The sequence below is a fragment of the Hippoglossus stenolepis genome, chromosome 8 (assembly GCF_022539355.2).
Source record: "Hippoglossus stenolepis isolate QCI-W04-F060 chromosome 8, HSTE1.2, whole genome shotgun sequence".
Lineage (NCBI taxonomy): Eukaryota > Metazoa > Chordata > Actinopteri > Pleuronectiformes > Pleuronectidae > Hippoglossus > Hippoglossus stenolepis.
In genome coordinates, this window is record NC_061490.1 from 26,546,696 (window position 1) to 26,568,484 (window position 21,789).

General features: G+C 47.4%; 3 protein-coding genes across 4 annotated transcripts in view; 1 reads left to right on the plus strand and 2 right to left on the minus strand.

The window, feature by feature from the left end:
* The window catches only part of atp2c1 (ATPase secretory pathway Ca2+ transporting 1), a 26,716-nt gene extending 25,857 nt beyond the window's left edge, over nt 1–859 (minus strand). The window contains exons 1-2 of one of the 2 annotated variants that reach the window (XM_035163254.2): nt 810–859; nt 440–494 (exon numbers count right to left, since the gene is read on the minus strand). The gene's annotated coding sequence lies outside the window, so the exon portion shown is untranslated. The other variant, XM_035163255.2, reaches the window with a different exon arrangement.
* pik3r4 (phosphoinositide-3-kinase, regulatory subunit 4) overlaps nt 1–12,948 on the plus strand; it is a 13,352-nt gene extending 404 nt beyond the window's left edge. Inside the window, exons 2-21 of the mRNA XM_035163251.2 lie at nt 1,160–1,879; nt 2,517–2,650; nt 2,935–3,145; nt 3,234–3,623; nt 3,972–4,103; nt 4,192–4,413; nt 4,684–4,857; nt 4,943–5,088; nt 5,193–5,396; nt 7,106–7,307; nt 8,258–8,349; nt 9,008–9,230; nt 9,459–9,624; nt 10,068–10,232; nt 10,312–10,523; nt 10,618–10,749; nt 11,034–11,134; nt 11,615–11,703; nt 11,860–11,980; nt 12,084–12,948. Of these exons, the coding sequence (XP_035019142.1) occupies nt 1,162–1,879; nt 2,517–2,650; nt 2,935–3,145; nt 3,234–3,623; nt 3,972–4,103; nt 4,192–4,413; nt 4,684–4,857; nt 4,943–5,088; nt 5,193–5,396; nt 7,106–7,307; nt 8,258–8,349; nt 9,008–9,230; nt 9,459–9,624; nt 10,068–10,232; nt 10,312–10,523; nt 10,618–10,749; nt 11,034–11,134; nt 11,615–11,703; nt 11,860–11,980; nt 12,084–12,254 (4,005 nt within the window). The 5' untranslated portion in view covers nt 1,160–1,161 and the 3' untranslated portion in view covers nt 12,255–12,948. The remainder of the gene's footprint in view (nt 1–1,159; nt 1,880–2,516; nt 2,651–2,934; nt 3,146–3,233; nt 3,624–3,971; nt 4,104–4,191; nt 4,414–4,683; nt 4,858–4,942; nt 5,089–5,192; nt 5,397–7,105; nt 7,308–8,257; nt 8,350–9,007; nt 9,231–9,458; nt 9,625–10,067; nt 10,233–10,311; nt 10,524–10,617; nt 10,750–11,033; nt 11,135–11,614; nt 11,704–11,859; nt 11,981–12,083) is intronic.
* Nucleotides 12,949–13,523: 575 nt separating this feature from the next.
* Nucleotides 13,524–21,789, minus strand: part of col6a4a (collagen, type VI, alpha 4a) — a 42,905-nt gene continuing 34,639 nt past the window's right edge. The window contains exons 32-42 of the mRNA XM_047340728.1: nt 21,214–21,249; nt 21,097–21,133; nt 20,813–20,824; nt 20,093–20,586; nt 19,223–19,313; nt 18,176–18,829; nt 17,985–18,066; nt 16,367–16,527; nt 15,089–15,259; nt 14,715–14,762; nt 13,524–14,500 (exon numbers count right to left, since the gene is read on the minus strand). Coding sequence (XP_047196684.1) covers nt 14,325–14,500; nt 14,715–14,762; nt 15,089–15,259; nt 16,367–16,527; nt 17,985–18,066; nt 18,176–18,829; nt 19,223–19,313; nt 20,093–20,586; nt 20,813–20,824; nt 21,097–21,133; nt 21,214–21,249 — 1,962 coding nt within the window. The 3' untranslated portion in view covers nt 13,524–14,324. The remainder of the gene's footprint in view (nt 14,501–14,714; nt 14,763–15,088; nt 15,260–16,366; nt 16,528–17,984; nt 18,067–18,175; nt 18,830–19,222; nt 19,314–20,092; nt 20,587–20,812; nt 20,825–21,096; nt 21,134–21,213; nt 21,250–21,789) is intronic.

The window sequence follows — 21,789 nt, forward strand, 5'->3', positions numbered from 1 at the left end:
TGTGACTGCTGCAGCTGGGGCGCAGCAGGGGTCTGATCCAGATGTTTGACAGCATCGAACATTCTAACGTGTTGTTGTGAAGGTGGGAAGAGAATCAGAGGAAACACCTGCTTCTTGTCTCCTTTCAATCTAAACGTACAGTTGAAATAAGTGAGCAGCTGTGACATGTTGGAGTCTGTGAGGAGGAAGTTACAATAAGAAGTATTTTAATGCCTCAAGTTCCTAAAGATCTTTCTTTTGTTTCTGTCTTAACTTACATCATCTACAGCCCCAGTAAAAATACATTTTATTCATATAGAGCCTTTAACATACACATAAAACAGATGAACTAACTACACATAAATGACACATTAAAGGTTCAGTGTGTAGAATGTAGTGACATCTAGTGGTGAAGTGTCATGTTGCAGCTGAACGACATCTGTGAGGGAGAAGGACTCACCTGGTTGTTGAGGGATTTGAATCTGATGGACGGTGGGACAGAGATCCAGTGAAATCTGACACACACACACACACACACACACACACAGTTTAGACGCTGTTTCAACTTTGTTTTTTCAAATGTTTGCTGGACACACGAGGGTGAAAATAAAACCTTGCATGTGTAACAATATAAAAATAAGCTCAATAAATATTAACATGCTCGATAATAACTGAGCTCTATAATATTAAGTATTGGTCGCTGTTGTGCCTGTAAACACAAGTACAAATTTACCTAATTCATAATTTAGCAACCTAATACATCTGCATCAGTGACCAGGCGTAACATTAACGAATCGAAAACATTGTTAAAACAAAAATGTGTTTGTTACCACGAGTCTCAGATGAATCGTGGTGTGAGTGTTTGTGTGTTTGTGTGTGTGTGTGTGTAAGCCGTGCAGTCGCACCTGTTGCACATGAGCTTCCTCGTTACTTCCTCTCACCTGATTGGCTGTTGCCCCCCCGCTTGTTTCCCAGTGTCACGTCTGGTTATCTCCATCACATACAGTATATGATCAAGTAGATCATATTAATAGTGTTTTTTCACTGCTGATAAATGTGGTTTCAACAACAAAGTGAGCAGAACAGTGGAAACAGAATGTAATGTGTGTTAGTTCTTCATTTGTGTTTCAGCTGATTTATTATGAAAACATTAAAATGATTTTTACCGTTGTTTTTCCAGTGATGGGGAATCAGCTGGCCGGCATCGCCCCCTCTCAGATCCTGTCTGTGGACAGTTACTTCTCCGACATCCACGACCATGAGTACGACAAGAGCCTGGGCAGCACTCGCTTCTTCAAGGTGGCCCGGGCGAAACACCGCGAGGGCCTGGTCGTGGTCAAAGTCTTTGCCATCCAAGACCCATCGCTGCCTCTGACCAGCTACAAACAGGAGCTGGAGGAGCTGAAGATCCGGCTGCACTCCTGCCAGAACTGCCTGCCCTTCCAGAAAACCTCCCTGACGGAGAAAGCCGCCATTCTGTTCCGCCAGTACGTCCGGGACAACCTGTACGACCGCATCAGTACCCGGCCGTTCCTCAACAACGTGGAGAAGCGCTGGCTGGCCTTCCAGATCCTCAATGCCGTCGACCAGGCACACAAATCTGGTGTCCGCCACGGTGACATCAAGACGGAGAACGTGATGGTGACCAGCTGGAACTGGGTGCTGCTCACAGACTTCGCCAGCTTTAAGCCCACGTACCTGCCGGAGGACAACCCCGCCGACTTCAACTACTTCTTCGACACGTCCCGACGGAGGACGTGCTACATCGCTCCCGAGAGGTTTGTGGATGGAAGCATGTTTACAACAGAGAGTGACCAGAACACGCCGCTGGTGGACCTGACCAATAACAACCAGAGGAGCAGAGGGGAGCTCAAACAGGCCATGGACATCTTCTCTGCAGGTAGAGTAGAACATCAGTGTCTCTTCATTATTAAGACCCAAGTTTAAAGAGTTTGTGTCATGACGTCATAACAATAAACAATCACATAACAATAAGTCAATCTTATTTTAAAAAGCTTGTTTTCAGCTGCTCGCTGATTCCACCTTTATTTTATTTAAGGAATAAATTCAGGTCAATGACAGAGTAGAGACAATAAAACACCAATAAGAAACAGTAACATTTATAAAATAGCAAAAGCAAGAGCAAAAATAAAAACCTCAGGAATAAAAACTCTTCATAACATTTCATTTAAAGCAAATTAAATAAGGTATAATAAATAACCTAAATGATAATACTTGTCTGAGATTTAGATTGTCCTGAATGTTTCTCCATGTTGCAGTTGCATGATGGGAAAAGCTTGATTTACCGAGGTCACATTGAAATACAGCAGTGACGTGATGTCACGGAGTAAAAGACCAATAGGAGCCTTATCGATAAGTAGAGCCCAGTGACATATGAACATCTCTTCACTCACCAGCAGGGGGGGATCTTCACAGCAATGTTTCATCAGTTTCTGAAATGTGAAAAATGAAATAATCTGAATTAAACTAGTGGCTGAACATTAGTGTGAGTTTTAATCAGGCGTGTCGTGTCTCAGGCTGCGTCGTAGCAGAACTGTTCACTGAGGGCGTCCCGCTCTTCGACCTGTCGCAGCTGCTGGCGTATCGTAAAGGACTTTTTCAGACAGAGCACGTGCTCAAGAAGATCGAGGACCAGAGCATCCGAGAGCTGGTAACCATTCAATTCAACTTTATTTGTACTGCACAAATCACGATGTTTGCTCTGTCTCTCTCCTCCAGTGTTATTACGTTTTTTTTATGAATGTTAATGTAAAAAGTGAAGTCCAACATTTGCATAATGTACATTCAGCCGCTAGCCTGACACGCCCCAAACGAAGCCAGGTAAGGTGAAAGTGGAGGCCGACACACTGGACACTGGACATATATACTAAAGAAATGTGTGTAGCTGAAGCATTTAAAGGAAACTGGTTAAACAACAGCCTCATGATCTGTCAGGTGGTTCAGATGGTGCAGCGGGAGCCTGAGAAGCGTCTGACGGCGGAGGAGTATCTGAAACAGCAGAGAGGAAAAGCTTTCCCCGACATCTTCTACACCTTCCTGCAGCCGTACATGGCTCAGTTTGCCAAAGAAACCTTCCAGTCGGCAGACGAGCGGGTGCTCGTCATCCGCAAAGATCTCGACAACATCCTGCACAACCTGCGAGGAGGTGAGAAGGAGTCATACCTGAGGGACATTTTTAATGTTTCCAACAAAAACCCTTTTCTCAAGTGCTGGTTTGTGTTTCTCCTCTCCAGGCTCCTCGTCTTCATCGCAGGAAAGCAGCGAGGGCGTGCTGAGCTCCAGGGAGGAGCAGGGCCTCATAGTCCTGGTGTCCGTCATCACCTCCTGCTTGCAGACGCTGCACTCCTGCGACTCCAAATTTGCCGCTCTGGAGCTCACCCTCCACCTGGCTCCCCGGCTTGGCGTCGACATCCTGCTGGACCGCATCACGCCCTACCTGCTGCACTTCTGTAACGACCCCGTTCCTCGGGTGCGCGCTCAGGCCGTAAGAACTCTGGCCAAAGTGCTGGCGCTGGTGAAGGAGGTGCCTAGGAACGACGTCAACATCTATCCAGAGTACATCCTGCCAGGCATCGCCCACCTCGCCCAGGACGACGCCACCATAGTCAGGCTGGCATACGCAGGTCGGTGATGGGGTCTGAAAAGAAAGAGGCATTGTTTATGATCAATCATTGCAGATGTGAAGATTTGAGGATTTACTAACATGAAACTATAGCATGATTTTCTCCATCAGGGATCCATCATGGGGCCAGTTCTGTTCAGCACCTTCACACCCTCTCTCAGAAACATTGATATAAACTAGATTTTCAATATTATTTATAATAATTAATATAATCTAATGTCACTTCTATGGTGATTAGTCGGAGCTGTTCCTCCCACTTACATCTAGTATTTCTCTGCAGCCTCACCTGGTCGGCAAATAATCAAGTTCGATGACCTTTCTTCATTCTTGTTTTCTTGGTTGGGTTCAGAGAACATTGCCCATCTGGCGGAGAGCGCGTTGCGCTTTCTTGAACTGGTTCAGGAAAACAACGTGAACACAGAGGACCTGAGCGGCGAGGACACGGAGGAAACACTTCACCCGAACGAAAACTACGACTCAGGTACAGAAACACAAGCTGTTCTTTCACTGCTGGTTTCATATGTGCTGCTGCGTGTCAGCGTGACGAACTCGCTGCGTCTGATGTTCAGAGCTGCAGGCGCTGCACGAGATGGTGCAGCAGAAGGTGGTGACGCTGCTCAGCGACTCCGAGAACATCGTCAAGCAGTCGCTGATGGAGAACGGCATCACGCGGCTCTGCGTCTTCTTCGGCCGACAGAAAGCCAACGACGTACTGCTGTCCCACATGATCACCTTCCTCAACGACAAGAATGACTGGCACCTGCGAGGAGCCTTCTTCGACAGCATCGTGGGTAAGAACCTCAGATAATCCGGGTTCCATGAAGTTCAGTTCAGTTCAGTTCAGTTCAGTTCAGTTCAGTTCAGTTCAGCTCTCTCTGTACGAACACAAGGTTTCACGATGGTCAGTTAAGATTTCAAAGCTTCTAAATGATAAACTCTTTTATTTTAAGTTTGGTTGTTCAACATGTTCAACATGTTCATCATCATCACAACAAATTGATTTAGTTGTGTTTTCTAAATTCTCACTCACTTCCTGTTTATGCTCTGTCCTCGTGTCGAAGGCGTGGCGGCGTACGTGGGCTGGCAGAGCTCCTCCATCCTGAAGCCTCTCCTGCAGCAAGGCCTGAGCGACACGGAGGAGTTCGTCATCTACAAAGCTCTCAACGCTCTCACCTGCATGTGTCAGCTGGGTCTGCTGCAGAAACCTCACATCTACGAGTTTGTCAGTGATATTGGTGAGAGAGGACGTTTGGTAAGATTTCAAATCGTGGCTCTGGTGGTTTCTGGATTTGTTATGGTGTCCTTTCCCGCTCGCTGTAGCTCCGTTCCTGTGTCATCCCAACCTGTGGATCCGTTACGGGGCGGTGGGCTTCATCACTGTGGTCGCTCAACACCTCAACGTGGCCGATGTCTACTGTAAACTGATGCCCCACCTCAACCCCTTCATCACCCAGCCCATCATCCAGGTGAGTCCTCCCCATCATCACAATTCAGTCATTATCCCAGTTGTAGATCATCTTCATCATCATCTTTGTTATCCTCTCCCTCGCCGCTGCGTCTCTCTCTTCAGATCGATAAGGAGCTGGTCCTCCTCAGCGTCCTGAAGGAGCCGGTCAGTCGCTCCATCTTCGACTACGCGCTGCGCTCCAAAGACATCGCCAGCCTCTTTCGACACCTGCTGCTGCGGCAGAAGAAGCGAGCCGGATCTATCCCAGAATGCCCCACTCCCGAGGACCCGGCCATCGCTCAGCTCCTCAAGAAGCTGCTGTCACAGGTCAGAACAACAACGCTGCTCAGTCACGAGTTCTTCATGACATGTTTTGGATGTTAGAGGCAGTTTCCAGGCAGATGGCTGAAGAGACTTGTTTCCCCTAGAAATGAGACGTAAATCTGCACTAATTCATTCTTTTATTTTAGAAATAGATAAAACTTAATACAAACTATATTGTCAAGACCCATGAATCTAAGAAATATGTGGAACATTTAAAATTTGAAAAACCTTTATGTCACACTGTTAATGAAAGAGATAAATAAGATCCAGACCTGAATGAGTCCTTTCCTGATCCATACTGCATCTTTCACAGTTACTGGAAATCTGATCCCTTTTCACATCGACTAGTGTTTAACTCACTAAACTTTGACCCAGAGGGGGCAGTGACGCTCTGCTGTTCAACCCGGCACCTAACGGAAACAACAGACCCACTGATACACACTGATACACACTTTTACACGCTAACACCACCACACACATGACTCTGGTGAGTCGGGACAAAAAGTTCCCACAATGATCTGAACTCTGTTGTTCTGGTTGCATGTGTGTGTGTGTGTGTGTGTGTGTGTCTGTGTGTGTGTGTCTGTGTGCGTGTCTGTCTGTCTGTCTGTCTGTCTGTCTGTGCGTCTGTCTGTGCGTCTGTCTGTGCGTGCAGACAGCGTCCAAGCTGTTTTTCATCAGTGTGTTATTTGTCAAAGTTTCACGAACACTTCACAAGACGCTGCATGTTCCTCATTTTAACACCGGACACAGACTGATCCTCTGAGTTTCCACATGTCACCAGAAGGAAACCATCACTTTATAATGATGAGAGAAAAACAATCAACACAGTAAAGGTTTTTACATATTTGACCAATCACATAAATATCCTTCCTGTGGTCAGAGGAGCAGCTTCTCTCCACCTGTCCCGCTGACGTCTCACTGGGTCTGAATGTAAATCTGTTAAAAAGCTGCTTTTCCGTCAGTGACACATATTCAAACAACCTTTTCTTCAGAATTTAAAGTTCTTGCACAACATGTGGAGCAACAGCCATGAACTCTCTTCAGGGTCTTTTTCTCTGAACACATGTCGACATGAGCCCCCCCCGGGAGCAGATTTTAGATGAAGGTTAATTTGAGTTAAAGCTGCATCTGGAGAGCAGAGCGTGACGCCACAGGTTTGAATTCCAACTGTTCTGAGGAAAAACCACTCAATTGTTTTCACATTGTGAGTTTGGTGAGAAACATCAGCTTCAGTCGCACGAAGAGCTCAGATCCAAACGCTTCTCATCTGGAGCCTCCTGTCAATCAACACCTCCTCAGCCCTCGACTCTGTCAAATGAAAAACAAACTGGACGCTGTCGGATTCACTGGTTTAATACCACACAGTGTCTAAAGATTAGTTTCACACACACATCGATCGAGGAAATGAGGCTCACGGAGGAGTTTTAGCTTTCGGATGCAGGTTGATCACTCTCCGTGGTTTGGAATGAGTTTGAACGATACTGGTTTCGTGTCTCTGCGCTGACGCCCGTCGTGTTCTTGTGAACAAATAGCTCTAGAACGCCTTGAGGGAATTTCTTTAAATGTGGTTCCAATGTTGGAATCACTGAAGTGATTGGATGTTGGTTATTGAAGGTCAAAGGTCACTGTGAGCTTGCTAATCTATCGCCGCCTCGGGCTGCGTCCAGACCTCCGCCTGCATTACTGCTTCTGTTTCCTGTGCTGTTCAGGGGATGACGGAGTCAGAGGAGGACAAGCTGCTGGCGCTCAAAGACTTTATGCTGAAGTCCAACAAGGCCAAAGCCAACATGGGCGAGCAGAGCCACCTGGGAGAGACGGCGCAGACCGGCGTCATCGACCTGGCAACGCTCGGCATCACCGGCCGCCAAGTGGACCTGGTCAAACCCAAGGCTGAGGCCGAGGACAAGAGAGGTAACCACACAGAGGCTGTGTCCACTGAAGGTTCAGAGCTCAAAAGGATCCGTCCTCACTTCAAAGTTCACATCTATTTATTAACAAGAGAATTCTGCTGTCTCATGAAAACTACACATCTGGAAACGTCGTGTTCGTGAGGAGCCAAGAAAAATGTCTATTTTCTCACTTGAAGCCTTTTTAAAATTGAATTGATCTTCAGCTTCACAAGTAAACAAACACAGAACGTCCTCTGAGCTGGAACCAGCTCTGTGCTCCAGATGTTTGTGTCAGTTAGTGAAGGAAATGATCTGCATCTGCAGCCGAGACCGCTGGAAGAGAACGAGCCCCCTCTACCTCCCCCTCTACCTCCCCTGATCTCCCCTCTATCTCCCCTCTGATCTCCCCTGATCTCCCCTCTACCTCCCCTGATCTCCCCTCTATCTCCTCTATCTCCCCTCTCCCTCCCCTGATCTCCCCTCTATCTCCCTCTATCTCCCCTGATCTCCCCCTGATCTCCCCTCTATCTCCTCTATCTCCCCTCTACCTCCCTGATCTCCCCTCTATCTCCCCCTCTACCTCCCTGATCTCCCCTGATCTCCCTCTACCTCCCCCTGATCTCCTCTACCTCCCCTGATCTCCCCTCTATCTCCCTCTATCTCCCCTGATCTCCCCTCCCCTGATCTCCCTCTATCTCCCTGATCTCTCCCTCTATCTCCCTCATCCCCCTTCTCCCTATCTCCCTCTATCTCCCTGATCTCCCCTGATCTCCCCCTATCTCCCCTCTATCTCCCCTCTACCTCCCTGATCTCCCTCTATCTCCCCCTCTATCTCCCCTCTACCTCCCCTGATCTCCCTGATCTCCCTCTATCTCCCCTCTCATGTGAATCCCATCACTTGGTCTCATCCAGTTTCTAGTTATAAAAGGTGAAGCATCCTGTTGTGTCTGTGCTGTTTCCTGTTTCCTGCAGCGAGGAAGCACACCAAGCAGGACTCCACCATGAACGAGGAGTGGAAGAGCATGTTCGGGTCTCAGGAGCCGGCCTCCGCTCAGCTCGCCACGGTAACGCTCACCCCCCCGATGCTGCGTTCAGGTGCAGGTCGACCTTTACTGTGTTTATACGAATCAAGACCATCTGGAACTGATCCTGTTTGTCCAGAGGCCAAACTACCAACAACCTGTTCACAGGTCTTTTAAGGACACAGAGTTTCTGATCTCTGAGGGATTCATCCTAAAGTAGACGCAGCCTGATTCCACACACACTGGTTTGTCCAAAGAAAGAAATGTAAATCTTCATTAGTTTCAAAGCTGCAGCTAATGATTCATCTCAAATCTTTTTGTCTAACAAATGCCTGTGGCTCTGTCCTCATGTGCTCCCCATTAAAGCGCCTTTGACTGTCGCTCTCATTAAACATGTTTCCTCCAAACACGACGCCCACGTTTCTGAATCGGAGCCAGATGTTTGTAACGAGGCTTCATTATCATCTCATGTTCATTTTCTATTGTTGAGTTTATTTTGGGTCGTAGAAGCTTTTTAACGTTTTCACAACCCAAGAAGCTCTGTCTGGATGTGTGTGAATATCCTGAACTGTAAAGTCATCAAGACCAGAACCTTGACTGAAACATCATCACATGGCTTCAGTTTCAACATGAATCAAAAATCTGAATTAGCCGATGCTTTGACTTGGGGAAATATTTAAAGAGCTTGTCTGGTTCGCAGGCAGCTGACGGGCCGGGCGGTCAGATCAGGAAGAGCGCCGTGACCCCGGCGGTGACCGTGCTGCAGTCGGTGGCGAGCGGCCCCGCCTACCAGCGCCGCATCAACACCTGCAAGGCGGAGCTGCAGCAGCTGGTGCAGCAGAAGAGGGAGCAGTGCAGCGCAGAGCGCATGGCCAAACAGATGATGGAGAGCGCCGAGTGGGAAAGCCGACCGCCGCCTCCCGGTAACATCAGAATTAAAATGATATAAAACCTAACACACAGAGTTAATGTCGTTCAGGGACCTGAAGGTGCAGCGTCGGCTCTGAACTCTTAGGGAGAAAGAGAATCATCTTCTGTCCCAAAACGTGACTTTAGAAACAAACCCTGTAAAACGGGTCAGTCAGCTGTTTGAAGGTTTTAACGACTGGGACGTGTTGCTTCCTGGTTCATTGTGTAACTGTGTGTTTCAGGCTGGCATCCTAAAGGGCTGCTGGTCGCACACCTCCACGAACACAAAGCCGCAGTGAACAGAATCAGAGTCTCAGACGAACACTCCATCTTCGCCACGGCGTCCAACGACGGCACCGTCAAAGTCTGGGACAGTCAGAAGATGGAGGGCAAGACCACGACCACCAGGTAAAACCTCGAATCACACCTCATCACCAATTCTCTGGAACCTCCTCGTGTTTCCAAGTGGACGTCTTCGTCTTCTACGTGTACGGCTCCTCTTCTTCATCCTGAGATGTTTGTGTTCTTCCAGTTTCACGTCCGTCACGTGTTAGAAACCTCGTCCACACGTCCACTCGCTCACTGGGAAGCTTCCACACATTGTCCTGCTGTCTCCTCACATGGACTCACTCTGACATGTTACACACATTTTACTAAGAGGCTGCAGGAGAAGATCCAGAAAATGTCCAGAGACACTGACTCAGACATTTGTTCTCACAGACAGAACCTGCAGAACATGTGAGGAACACGTGAGGAACACGTGAGGAACATGTGAGGAACACGAGAGGACTTCAGTCTAAAGCTGGACTCTGAGTTAACGGTTCTGTTGTGTCTTCTCTTGCTTCCTGCAGGTCGGTGTTGACTTATTCTCGAATCGGCGGCCACGTGAAGACACTGACCTTCTGTCAGGGGTCACATTATTTAGCGGTGGCCTCAGACAACGGCTCCATCCAGCTGCTGGCGGTCGAAGCCAATAAACCTCCCAAATCCCCCAAAGTTCAGCCGTTCCAGACCAGGTGAGGAAACACGTCCGCAGGTAGAATTCTGATGTCTGACCTGCTTCATGTCTCACTCTGTCCTCCGGACTCCTCTCAGGTCTCTGGACCTGCAGGTAGATGGCTGCGCCGTCGACATCCACCATTTTAACTCGGGCGCTCAGTCTGTGCTGGCGTACGCCACGGTCAACGGCTCGCTGGTCGGCTGGGACCTTCGCTCCAACTCCAACGCCTGGACGCTCCGCCACGACCTGCGTCTCGGACTCATCACCTCCTTCACCGTCGACATGCACCAGTGCTGGCTCTGTTTAGGTGCGTTTGTGTGAGACGTCATTCATCAGCTCTGATGATTAAACTGAGTCTGAACGCGGCAAAACTCCGGTTCACATCTTTATTTTCTCCACAGGAACGAGCAGCGGCACCATGGCCTGCTGGGATATGCGGTTCCAGCTGCCCATTTCAAACCACTCCCACCCTGCTCGAGCACGAATCAGACGGCTGCTCATGCATCCGCTCTACCAATCATCTGTCATCGCAGGTCGGTCGACGTCTTTAACGTGTTACAACTTTACACGTTAAACTGTAAAGTGAAGAAAGAAAAAAAACTAATTCTCTCTCTCTCTGTCTCTCTCTCTCTCTCTCTCTGTCTCTCTCTCTCTCTCCTCTCTCTCTCTCTCTCTCTCTCTCTCTCTCTCTCTGTCTCTCTCTCTCTCTGTCTCTCTCTCTCTCTCTCTCTCTCTCTGTCTCTCTGTCTCTCTCTCTCTCTGTCTCTCTGTCTGTCTGTCTGTCTGTCTGTCTGTCTGTCTCTCTCTCTCTCTCCAGCCGTCCAGGGTAATAATGAAGTGTCGATGTGGGACATGGAGACTGGAGATCGAAAATTCACCCTGTGGGCGAGTTCAGCTCCTCCACTCTCTGAGATGCAGGTGTGTGTGTGTGTGTGTGTGTGTGTGTGTGTGTGTGTGTGTGTGTGTGTGTGTGTGTGTGTGTGTGTGTGTGTGTGTGTGTGTGTGTGTGTGTGTGTGTGTGTGTGTGTGTGTGTGTGTGTGTGTGTGCGTTCCACATTGAGTTGTGTACTCGTTGCGGTCTCATGTTCTTGTCCACGGTTCCATTCGGACGAAAAGGATCTGTGTCGTTCTGGTGTCCCTGAGCCTCCATTCCCCTCCATTCCAGCAGGTGGCGATATTGTACCTGGAGCATGCTCAGTCAATGCTACAGTCAGTGTGGTCACATGGTCCACCCGGGAGGGGGGAGGTGATCTTCGTCGAACCTGGTTAATTCACTGCTCATGATGTCAGTCAAATATTTCTGTTGTAGTTTTTCTTGTTTTTCAGGTGAGAACCGCCGGGCCTGAAAAAAACCGATTCTTCTTCTTCACATTAAAATGTCTGTTTTTGTTTTTCCAGCCGTCTCCTCACAGCGTTCATGGGATCTACTGTAGTCCGGCTGATGGGAACCCTCTGCTGCTGACGGCCGGCTCCGACATGAGGATCAGGTCTGAGACACACAACCTGAATCTGTACAGCTGTAACACAACTGTAACACAAGCTTTATACAACCTGGACACGAGCATCAGATCTGACACAACGCTGAGTCAGAAACTATCAACCTGAGCCAAATAACGTGAACACTTTGAAATGATGGTTCTCAGGTTCTGGGACCTGGCGTATCCTGAGAGGTCGTACATTGTGGCGGGAGGAGCCAATGACTCGCTGCACTGTCCGTCCGTCCTCTACAGCAGGAAGATCATTGAAGGAACCGAGGTCGTGCAGGTGAGGTCACGCTACGTTTTCACACTTTAATCATCATTAATGATCCAGAGTCGACACGAGTGCTGTTTGCTTTTGTTTCCCATCATGCCTCTGTGTTGTGCAGGAGATCCACAGTAAACAGAAGAGCGGCGTGGTGGAGGACTCTCCTCGCCGCGGCCCAGAATCCCTCCCTGTGGGACACCACGACATAATCACAGACATCGCCACCTTTCAGACCACGCAGGGCTTCATCGTCACCTCGTCCAGAGACGGCATCGTCAAAGTGTGGAAGTGAAGACGTCTCTGAATCGCTCTGCTGACGTCAGTTATTTTTCACTGTAGTTGAAGCTCGAACCTCCAGATGATGGCGAACAATCTGCAGAAGTCACGAGTGGCGTCTTCGCTTCGTCCTCATATCTACACAGACGCAGTTTTATGCACGAACCACGAATACAAGAAAATGTGTTTTCTGAAAGATAACGGATGTCGTCTCAGAACGAGTTCCTTCTCCTCCGTCACGCGTCATCGTAAACGAGTCTCTTTTCATGTTGATCAACAAAACAAAAACACAAAAACTAGACAAACCGATGAATCATTCGTTTCAACCACAGACTGACAGTAAAGATGGCCGACACCTGAGATGAGCCGTGATATCCAGGCCCCGCCCACACATGGGCTCGACCAATCAGGAGTAGGTCTATATCATCAAATAACTGATTCAAACCAAACTGATCAGAAACACTTGAACAAACATCAGAGAGAGAAGAACGAGCTGAAATGACAGAAACATCTTTACAAACATTTATTTAACGCCTACATGTCCCATCTGCTAACATGGAGGAGTTTATGATAAATACTGCAGCCAGTCACCAGGGGGCGATAGAGATGCTTTGGATTCACTTTTCTTGATTTACAATCTGTTGTTGTTTGATATTCGACTTTAAATGTTTTTTTTTCCTGTAAATAAAAAATAAAAACCATGAATCTGAGTTTGTCAAAGACTCGTTTTCTTTGTTTTTGTCTGAATCAAACGACGCATTGTTTGAAAATTAAAACGTTTTGATGTGAAACTCAGAAAGCGACAGGAAGTGGTTCAACATCTGTCGCTCTGCAACCAAACATCTGGAAGCTTTTCTGTAACGTCTCCTGCCGCCATTTGTTATCATCACTGGTTTTTCTCATGACCAATCAGAAATCAGATGAACAGACGCATCATGCACCAGGGACTCAAAGCTTTTCTGGATATTTTAAATAGAGTTTTTCTTCGTCGGGTTGATGAACTACAGACGTCTTCGTCTTCGTCATCGCACACGATGACACGAGCTGAACCTCGACCCTTTTAAGGCTCAAACTGGGAGACGAGCCGCAGACTGTTTATATCTGTGAAATATATCAGACGCTGAGCAGATAAAGTTCAGTGACATGCACACACACACACACACACACACACACACACACACACACACACACACACACACACACACACACACACACACAGTGGGAGGCGACCTTAACGCCCCGGTCGACTGACGACCCGTCTCAGAGAATCAGCAGCAGCTCGATGTCAGTTTGAAACTTTATTTTTAATCATTAACAAAGCTGCAGCTCAACAACAGTGAAAGTTCATCAAACCTGATTTAAACAAGTTCAGGAAACATGAAAATAAAACATGGAGACGACAGAATTAAAGCAGAAAAAGCAACACATTATTTTACAATAACGAAGCAAAATTGTACGATAATAAAGAATATATATTCTAAAAACTGGAACTGATCAGTTTTACATTTTGAGTCGTCTTCTTTAGTTGTTTGTGTGTTCACATACTGATCGTTACTAATCTTGTTGAAATGAAAATAAAGTATATTTGATTATTTGATTAAAAAAACTGGTTTGGTCCCAAACTTTGAAAAGAAAGTTTACAAGATAAAATATCTTTTAGGTTTTTCTCTTCAACACGTTTACTCTCACTGAGACGTTCAGGTTCAGTCCCAGAAAAACATCGGATTATGAGTTATTGATTTAAAACAATGTGATAAATGATGAAACCAAACTCGTTTATATAAACTCACTTTAATGTTTCATTCCCTCGTTCACTCTGAAAACTTGTTTTTTTCCGTCAGCCTCATGAAAATAGCACCGGATCAAAGTTCGACCTCGACCTTGTTCACTCGTCATGAAGCTCGGCAAGAAATCAAACGTGCACGTTGAAGAAAAAACACAGGAAACATTAAACTTTCCCTGAAAACATTTGCAGTTTAAAGACTTTTAAAGAACTCATGACTGCCCCCTGGTGGTTTTCCTTGAAGATGCATGTTTTTCCTGAAATGCTCCTGTTCTTTGTGTCTGATTGCAACAGATCTCCTCTTCATCGACTCTTCGTCAAACACAGGTTCTCACACTCCTCTTGCGTCTTGAAGCGATTCTCGTTGCCGCCGCAGCCTCCAAACCAGAAGCGAGAACATTCGTTCTGCTCGGTGTCGAAGAACCACATCATGGTGTAGTTCTGGCAGCTGCCGGGGTTCTGGCCGAGGAAACAGGCGTCTGAGGAGACACAGGTCGCAGGTTAAAGAAAACACAACGTGTCACTGACGAGGACACGAAGCTACGGACGTTCACTTATAATCGTATAAAAACAGCTGCTTCCTGTGGTGAAGTTTAACCAGTGACATCACCTCAACCAATAGCAACGTGTTTGTGTGTTGGTGTCACATCCTGCCCCGCCCACGTTCAGCAGGTGATTGTGTGACGCTCTTACCTTTGGAGGCGAAGCTGTTCAGCTGCGGCGGCGTCAGGACGCTGGGATCTGACGGAGGAAAAGAAACCGTGAACTCAGGCTCAGGCTTCAGGAAACAGTTTGTTTCTCACAGGAAGTGAACAAACACCAGGTGACGTCAGGAAAAACATTCAAGAAGATAAAATAACACCAACGAGTCTGTCCACGAATTTAAATCTGAATAATTCACGTGTTTTAATTCCTGAGAAAATCAACTTTCTAACGTCTCAGTACAGAACAGGAAAGAAATATTAAAATCATTTTAAAGACGAGATCGTTAATGGAAAAATAATCAAGTAAAAACATGTTGATACGAGTGGACTGAGGTTAGCCCGTCGTCCGAGACGCCGACTTACTGTTAGTGCCACACGTCCGGAAACATTCATTTTCCGTGTTAAAGCGATTGGCGTTACCGCCGCAACCGCCGAACCAGAAGGGAGAGCATGCACCGACGAGACTGTCAAAGAACCAAACTCGGACAAAGTCGTCACACTGCGAACCAGCGTCAGCATCCAGCCGACACCGGGCTGAAAGCAGAACACACACATTTACTACACACACTGAGAACCAGCGCCCCCTGTCTGAAACCTCCAACCTTAGTTTGACCTCCACTCAGGGTTCAGACGTTTCTCTGCTCTCGTGGGGCAAAGGTCCAAGTCTGTGTGAGACCCTGTTTCCATTGTGTAGGGGGCGTGTCCGAGGGGCCGCAAGGGAAATCTACTCTGACACGCCCCTACCATGTTTATAAGCCCCGCCCTCTTAAAGAGGCAGTGACACAGTGGTTGTAAAGTTCTGAAGATAAAGACAGAGACTGAAACAGTTTTTCATTAAACTCACGTCGTCTTATGACCTTCTCAGTTGCCGTAGTTACATCAGTTAACGAGCCATCGTTTAGATTTAAATAAACGTTTCGCTACGTTATAAACTAAGTCCGGTAAAGTGAGATCGAATCGATATTTCCTCCACCAGCCAAAAGCTGTTGACCAATCACAGCAGACTGGGGTCTTAAAGAGACAGGAGCTAAAACCAAGTGTTTGGGACAGAGGCTGAAAAGAGGAGCAGCAGCGATGGACAGTCGGAGGAACGTGATTCTGGATATTAGAGCATGAAAACATTTTATAACTCTAATTAAAATGATGAGAAAACGTCTCCATTAACTTTTATTTAGTTCAGAGCCGCGGCTGTGGAGAACTGATGAGTCATCGAAGATCACATCCGCTGACGCACACGAAGAAAGACAGTTTGAGTGTGTGTCTGTGTGCGTGTGTCTGTGTGTGTGTGTGTCTCTCTGTGTGTGTGTGTGTGTGTGTGTGTGTCTCTCTGTGTGTGTCTCTCTGTGTGTGTTACCATTGCCTCCAGTGATCAGTGTGTGTCCCTCTGTGTGTGTGTGTGTCTCTCTGTGTGTGTCTCTCTGTGTGTGTGTGTCTCTCTGTGTGTGTGTCTCTGTGTGTTTGTGTCTCTCTGTGTGTGTTACCGTTGCCTCCAGTGATCAGTGTGTGTCCCTCTGTGTGTGTGTGTCTCTCTGTGTGTGTGTCTCTGTGTGTGTCTCTCTGTGTGTGTTACCGTTGCCTCCAGTGATCAGTGTGTGTCCCTCTGTGTGTGTGTGTGTGTGTGTGTCTCTCTGTGTGTGTTACCGTTGCCTCCAGTGATCAGTGTGTGTCCCTCTCCTGTTCTCAGACTCTGGAGGACGTCCAGCTGTCCGCTCTGTGTCCGTCTCCTCGTCTGCTCCTGGAACGTTTCCTTCAACTCATCCGCAAACTCCTCCTCGATGTCCAGCTCCAGCTCCAGCCCCTGACTGGACGAGCAGACGACATGTGTCAGTGTGTGATTCAGGTTCTGCTGAGACGTGAATCAACTGGTGGAACTGGTCCGAACGGGGCAGAGACCAGATCAGATCCTGAGGCCACTCACCAGACACCAGAACACAGAGCAACATTATCACACTGGACCTTGAATAAAGACTAAAAACAAAAAAAACTTGAGTTTAAACTAAAACATTTAGTCTTTCTTGATTCTTGTTGTTCTGGTTTGTTCCCTCATGGTTGATGCTCTAATGGTGAGTCAGCTCAATGTGATGTGGTGTGGTGTGGTGTGGTGTGGTGTGGTGTGGTGTGATGTGGTGTGGTGTGGTGTGTGTGATGTGTGGTGTGTGGTGTGGTGTGGTGTGGTGTGGTGTGGTGTGGTGTGGTGTGGTGTGATGTGGTGTGGTGTGGTGTGGTGTGTGTGGTGTGGTGTGGTGTGGTGTGGTGTGGTGTGGTGTGGTGTGGTGTGGTGTGGTGTGGTGTGGTGTGGTGTGGTGTGGTGTGGTGTGGTGTGGTGTGTGTGTGGTGTGGTGTGTGGTGTGGTGTGGTGGTGTGGTGTGGTGTGGTGTGATGTGATGTGATGTGATGTGGTGTGGTGTGGTGTGGTGGTGTGGTGTGATGTGATGTGATGTGGTGTGGTGTGGTGTGGTGTGGTGTGATGTGGTGTGGTGTGGTGTGGTGTGATGTGATGTGGTGTGGTGTGGTGTGGTGTGATGTGGTGTGGTGTGGTGTGATGTGGTGTGGTGTGGTGTGGTGTGATGTAATGTGATGTGATGTGATGTGTGATGTGGTGTGGTGTGGTGTGGTGTGGTGTGGTGTGGTGTGGTGTGGTGTGTGATGTGGTGTGGTGTGGTGTGATGTGATGTGGTGTGGTGTGGTGTGGTGTGATGTGATGTGGTGTGGTGTGGTGTGGTGTGGTGTGGTGTGATGTAATGTAATTATACTCCTGAATTTAAAATTGTACTTGAAACTTAGGACCAAACTTTGGATGGAAATACAAAAGTTGAAATAAACTTGATGCTAGTAAACAGACTCCAGTGATCAGCTCGTTCACACCTGGTTGGGTTCAGAGCTTCAGACTCGTCAGTTCAGTCTGAACCTGAACATCAGGTGTGAGAGGTTCCTCAGACCAAGAGGAGGTCTGGGTCTGGATCAAACTGAACCGGGTTCAGCTCAGAAAACTCTTTCGACTTCCAGGCACCAATTTAACCAGAGAATTTGTTATTTTCACTCAATGTTAAAGTTGCAGAGTTGTTAGTTAATCCTCATGATTCTTTCTCTTCACTCTCACAGAACAAAGACATTTTCCCACTGTCAAAACGATTAGGACCCATCCAATCTGAATTCATATTCTTACTTCATTTTTCAAACTGTGAAGAAATCACAGAAAAACACAAATAATCTCATTTTATAGTAAAACAGGTCATTTGAGTCCAGTTCCATCTGTTACCTGCTGATCTGTCCTCCATCTTGACGCTTCAGCTGATCACACCTCTGTTTGAAAGATGGAGGAGGATACGAGTTCAGTCCCCCTGAAACAAACAACAAAGACTTTCATGTAGCGCCACAGAAGCGTTGAATATTAGTCTCATATTCCTGGATGGTCATTGAGGATGTTTTGTTTGTCTCGTCAGGTCTCACTGTTGAGGGCGCAGAGAAAGACTCTGAAGAAGCGCTGGACGTATCCCTGCTCGTCGGCCTTGGGTCGGCCCACGTGGATCAGGTGCTGCTGAACAGGGTGACTGGCGAGCGCCTCCACCTGCGCCCGGTTGTAGCGATCGCCGACCGTCACCACAAACACCGCCACGCCCTCACACTTGGCCTTCTGGGAGATGTACCTCAGCTTGGCCCGGTCGGCGTAAGCGGTCTGGGTGCCGACCACGGCGAGCAGCACCCTCTTCCTCCGGGGGTGGGGGGCCTTCAGGAGCACCTCGTTTAGGGTGAACTGCAGCGTCTGTCCCAGAGCCGAGGAGCCGCCCTGCTGCTGCATGTTCTGGATCAGGTGCGTCCTCATCACGCTGTGGTTCTGGTAGGCCTGCAGACCGAACTCCACCTTGGGCGCCTGGGTGCCGCTCTGCTGGATCACAGCCACCCGGGCCTGTTTGCCGGTCCGGCGGGGCTGCGAGCTCACGGCCAGCTGCTCCACCACAGAGCCCAGCAGCTGCTGGGCGCCAGTGTACTCGTCCGCCTGCATCTCCCTGGAGCTGTCTATCAGCATGACCAGGTCCACGTCCACCTCCTGAGGCGGCAGCGGCTCCTGGACGGAGGTGCATTCCGTGGCACGCCTGCACGGGTCTGAAGAAACAAAACTCATCATCTCGAAACCTGCTCAGCATTTACTGAGCAGAATAGACATTGTTGTTTATGAGTGAAATATTAACGATCGCACTCAATCGGTTCAAAAACTGTGACATGTCTGTATTAAATATGAAAAATGGAAAAGAAAATTCAGATGAACTTGTATTTACTATTGAGACGTTTCATGTACATAACAAATCATGTGTTATTAACTCTTATTCTTCATCTGTAAAGTAACTAGTAACTAAATGTGTCACGTAATCCCAGTGGAGTAAAGTTCAAGTTCCACAAACTGAGCCACTTTGCAAACAGTGAAAAATGAAGCAGAAACATTAACAGAAATATGAGAACAGGATTTATTTATGATTCATCCAAACAGGAGCCTCTTACCGTAGCAGATGGCACAGTTCTTGACCTTCCTCAGGTCGGTAGCCATGTCCCGCCCCAGCACAGAGAAGATGGAGTTTCCGGAGTCGTCGACCTGAGGAGAAACAGAAGGCGTCATGAATTACGATCTGAGAGCACGACACACAAAACTACAAATACATCTCCTTCATCGCCAGGATTAAACATCTTGCTGCTGGATTTCCAGCTGCAGCTTCTCAAACACAAACATCTGGCAGCTCTCGCTGAACGGAACATGAGCCAGAGGAGCTGGAGCCGGAGGAGCTGGAGCGAAGTCCTGAGCCAAACGAGAGGAGGACGAGCTGCTCAGATGTTCAGCGTTAATGTCAGAGTGAGAGTTTGCCGTGTTGAAGCATCAACAATAACCCGCTCCCTGTTTGTTTTCTCAGAGTCTGAGAAGTTGTGTTTGGTTTGAATGTTCTCACAGAAAAATGCATCATCACATTCTAATTACACCACAAACACCAGGGTCCAGATGTTCACCGCAGACCGATGACTTACTTGATAAAAACTGAAGAATTTTCAAACTTATTAAAGTATTAAACTTTTACAATTGATGCAGATTCCCTAAATTCACAGTATCTGCTGATCAGGCACCAGAGCTCAGGTTGGTAGCTGCTGAAAGAATTTACTGTGAAAGTCAATACATTCTGTATCTGACGGTTTCAGACAGGGTCTCACCGCTGCTTCTCGGTTTCCTTCTCCTCCCACAACCCCTGATTCTGTCGGCCGAGTCGTGCCGTGGTGGAGATCTGTGGAACCAGTTCTAGATAAAGCACCGGCACTAGAGACATGGGACCCAGGCTGGATTCTCCTGAGGTCTCTCTGTCAGAACCTTTGAAGAATCAAACCTACCTCCAGGGCTCGACCAATGGCTGGAGTGTTCCTCAGAGAAAGGACCGCCGGGACGATGTTCAGGGCCCGGTACTCCATCACAGCGGTAAGAATGTTGTCAACGTCCTGTGTCGGCCCGTCAGAAAGGAAGACCGCCACCTTCCTCATCATCATTCCAGCTCGCACCCGCTTGAAGACGTTCTGACCCACAAAGCGCATGGCGGCCGCGAGCTGGCGTTTGTTGGACGTCCTCTCCAGGGCGATGTTCTTCACTGATTCGATGAGTTGCTTCTTGCGGCGGTAGTCCTGGAAGCGGATCAGGTACTTGGTGTAGGCGCTGTATCCGACCACAGCGACCCGGGCGCCTGTTGGACAGTTGCTCTCGGCGATGGCCACGTCCTCGAGCAGAGACAGGAGGGCGGCCCGCTGCCTCTCGAAGGAGGCCTGGGTCACGTTCTCAGACATGTCCAGACCAAACACCAGCTCCGTGGGGTAGGCCGGGCACTGGGATCGATCTGAAAACCAACAAAGAAGAAACCCCAGAATCGTGACTGTGAGTCTGGTCACAGGAAATGACCCCAGACTCCAAAACCTGGGCTGCGTCCCAATTCTCTGGGGAAACCAGAGGAAATGGTTTTGGTCCTCGATGGCGACGGAGTCAAAGCGCCTGGGGGGTTGTGTGGTGCTGATGTCACAGTTGTGTTCTCAGCACGTTGTGTTGCTCGTGGCGAGGATACGTACCAATGGAACAAGCTGCGAGCAGAAGAAAACAAATCGTTCAGAGTCAGCTGCTGTTAGTGGAACAATGAAGGAGATCAATACTCGGATCAAGCGATAAACATGTCGGGCTCCAATATTTCATATTGGAAAAATCTGATATTAAATATTTCTAATATTTAACATGTTGTTCTATAGCACTGATATTAACAGCTGCCCCTCCCATGTGTGTCATTTGACATTGGATTGATTTCTCTGTGTAAATAAATATAATAAAATGAATAAACGTGAATATCTTGGGCTCTTACCACAGTTGTCTCTGATGTAGGTGACGAGCTGACACTCCTGAGGAAACATGATGAAATACTTCTTATGAAATAATCTGATAACGGAGTGAGGTGACGTCAGATGCAAGGTGGACTTACCGTCATGCCTTTCCCTCCAGGGGGACCTCGGTGTCCCTGAGGAGAGAGGAAACAAATATTATTTTATATAAAACTATTAATTCAGTATTGATTCAGTGATTAATGTCATCAGCTCTTGTTTCTTAAACTCGGTAAGATTTTCTTAAATCCATCCTCCTGAGGAAGTTAAGATGGAACATAAAGAGTTCAGGGCTGAATCTGGAAATATTACATTTAAACTAATTATTAATAATATTAATATTTAGTTTAAATGTAATATTCTTTCATAATTTCCGAAATTCATTATTTTCTTTGCCAAACGTCAGACAGCCGTGAAAATGAATTCTAATATATAAATAAGATTAAATACAAAATAATTATTTAAAAAACAATAACAAAGACAATTATTTAATGATTTAAAATCACTGATTATTTTTCTGTCGACGAATCAGATGAACAGTTAAAGCAGCTTTAACTTTATTTTGATATTGGACTTTGATGTTTATAACTGTAGATTTTATTTTCTTATTTAATTTGTTGTATGAACTTTTGAACATTTGATATTTTTGTTTTATTGTCAGAGTTCATTCTTTTTTT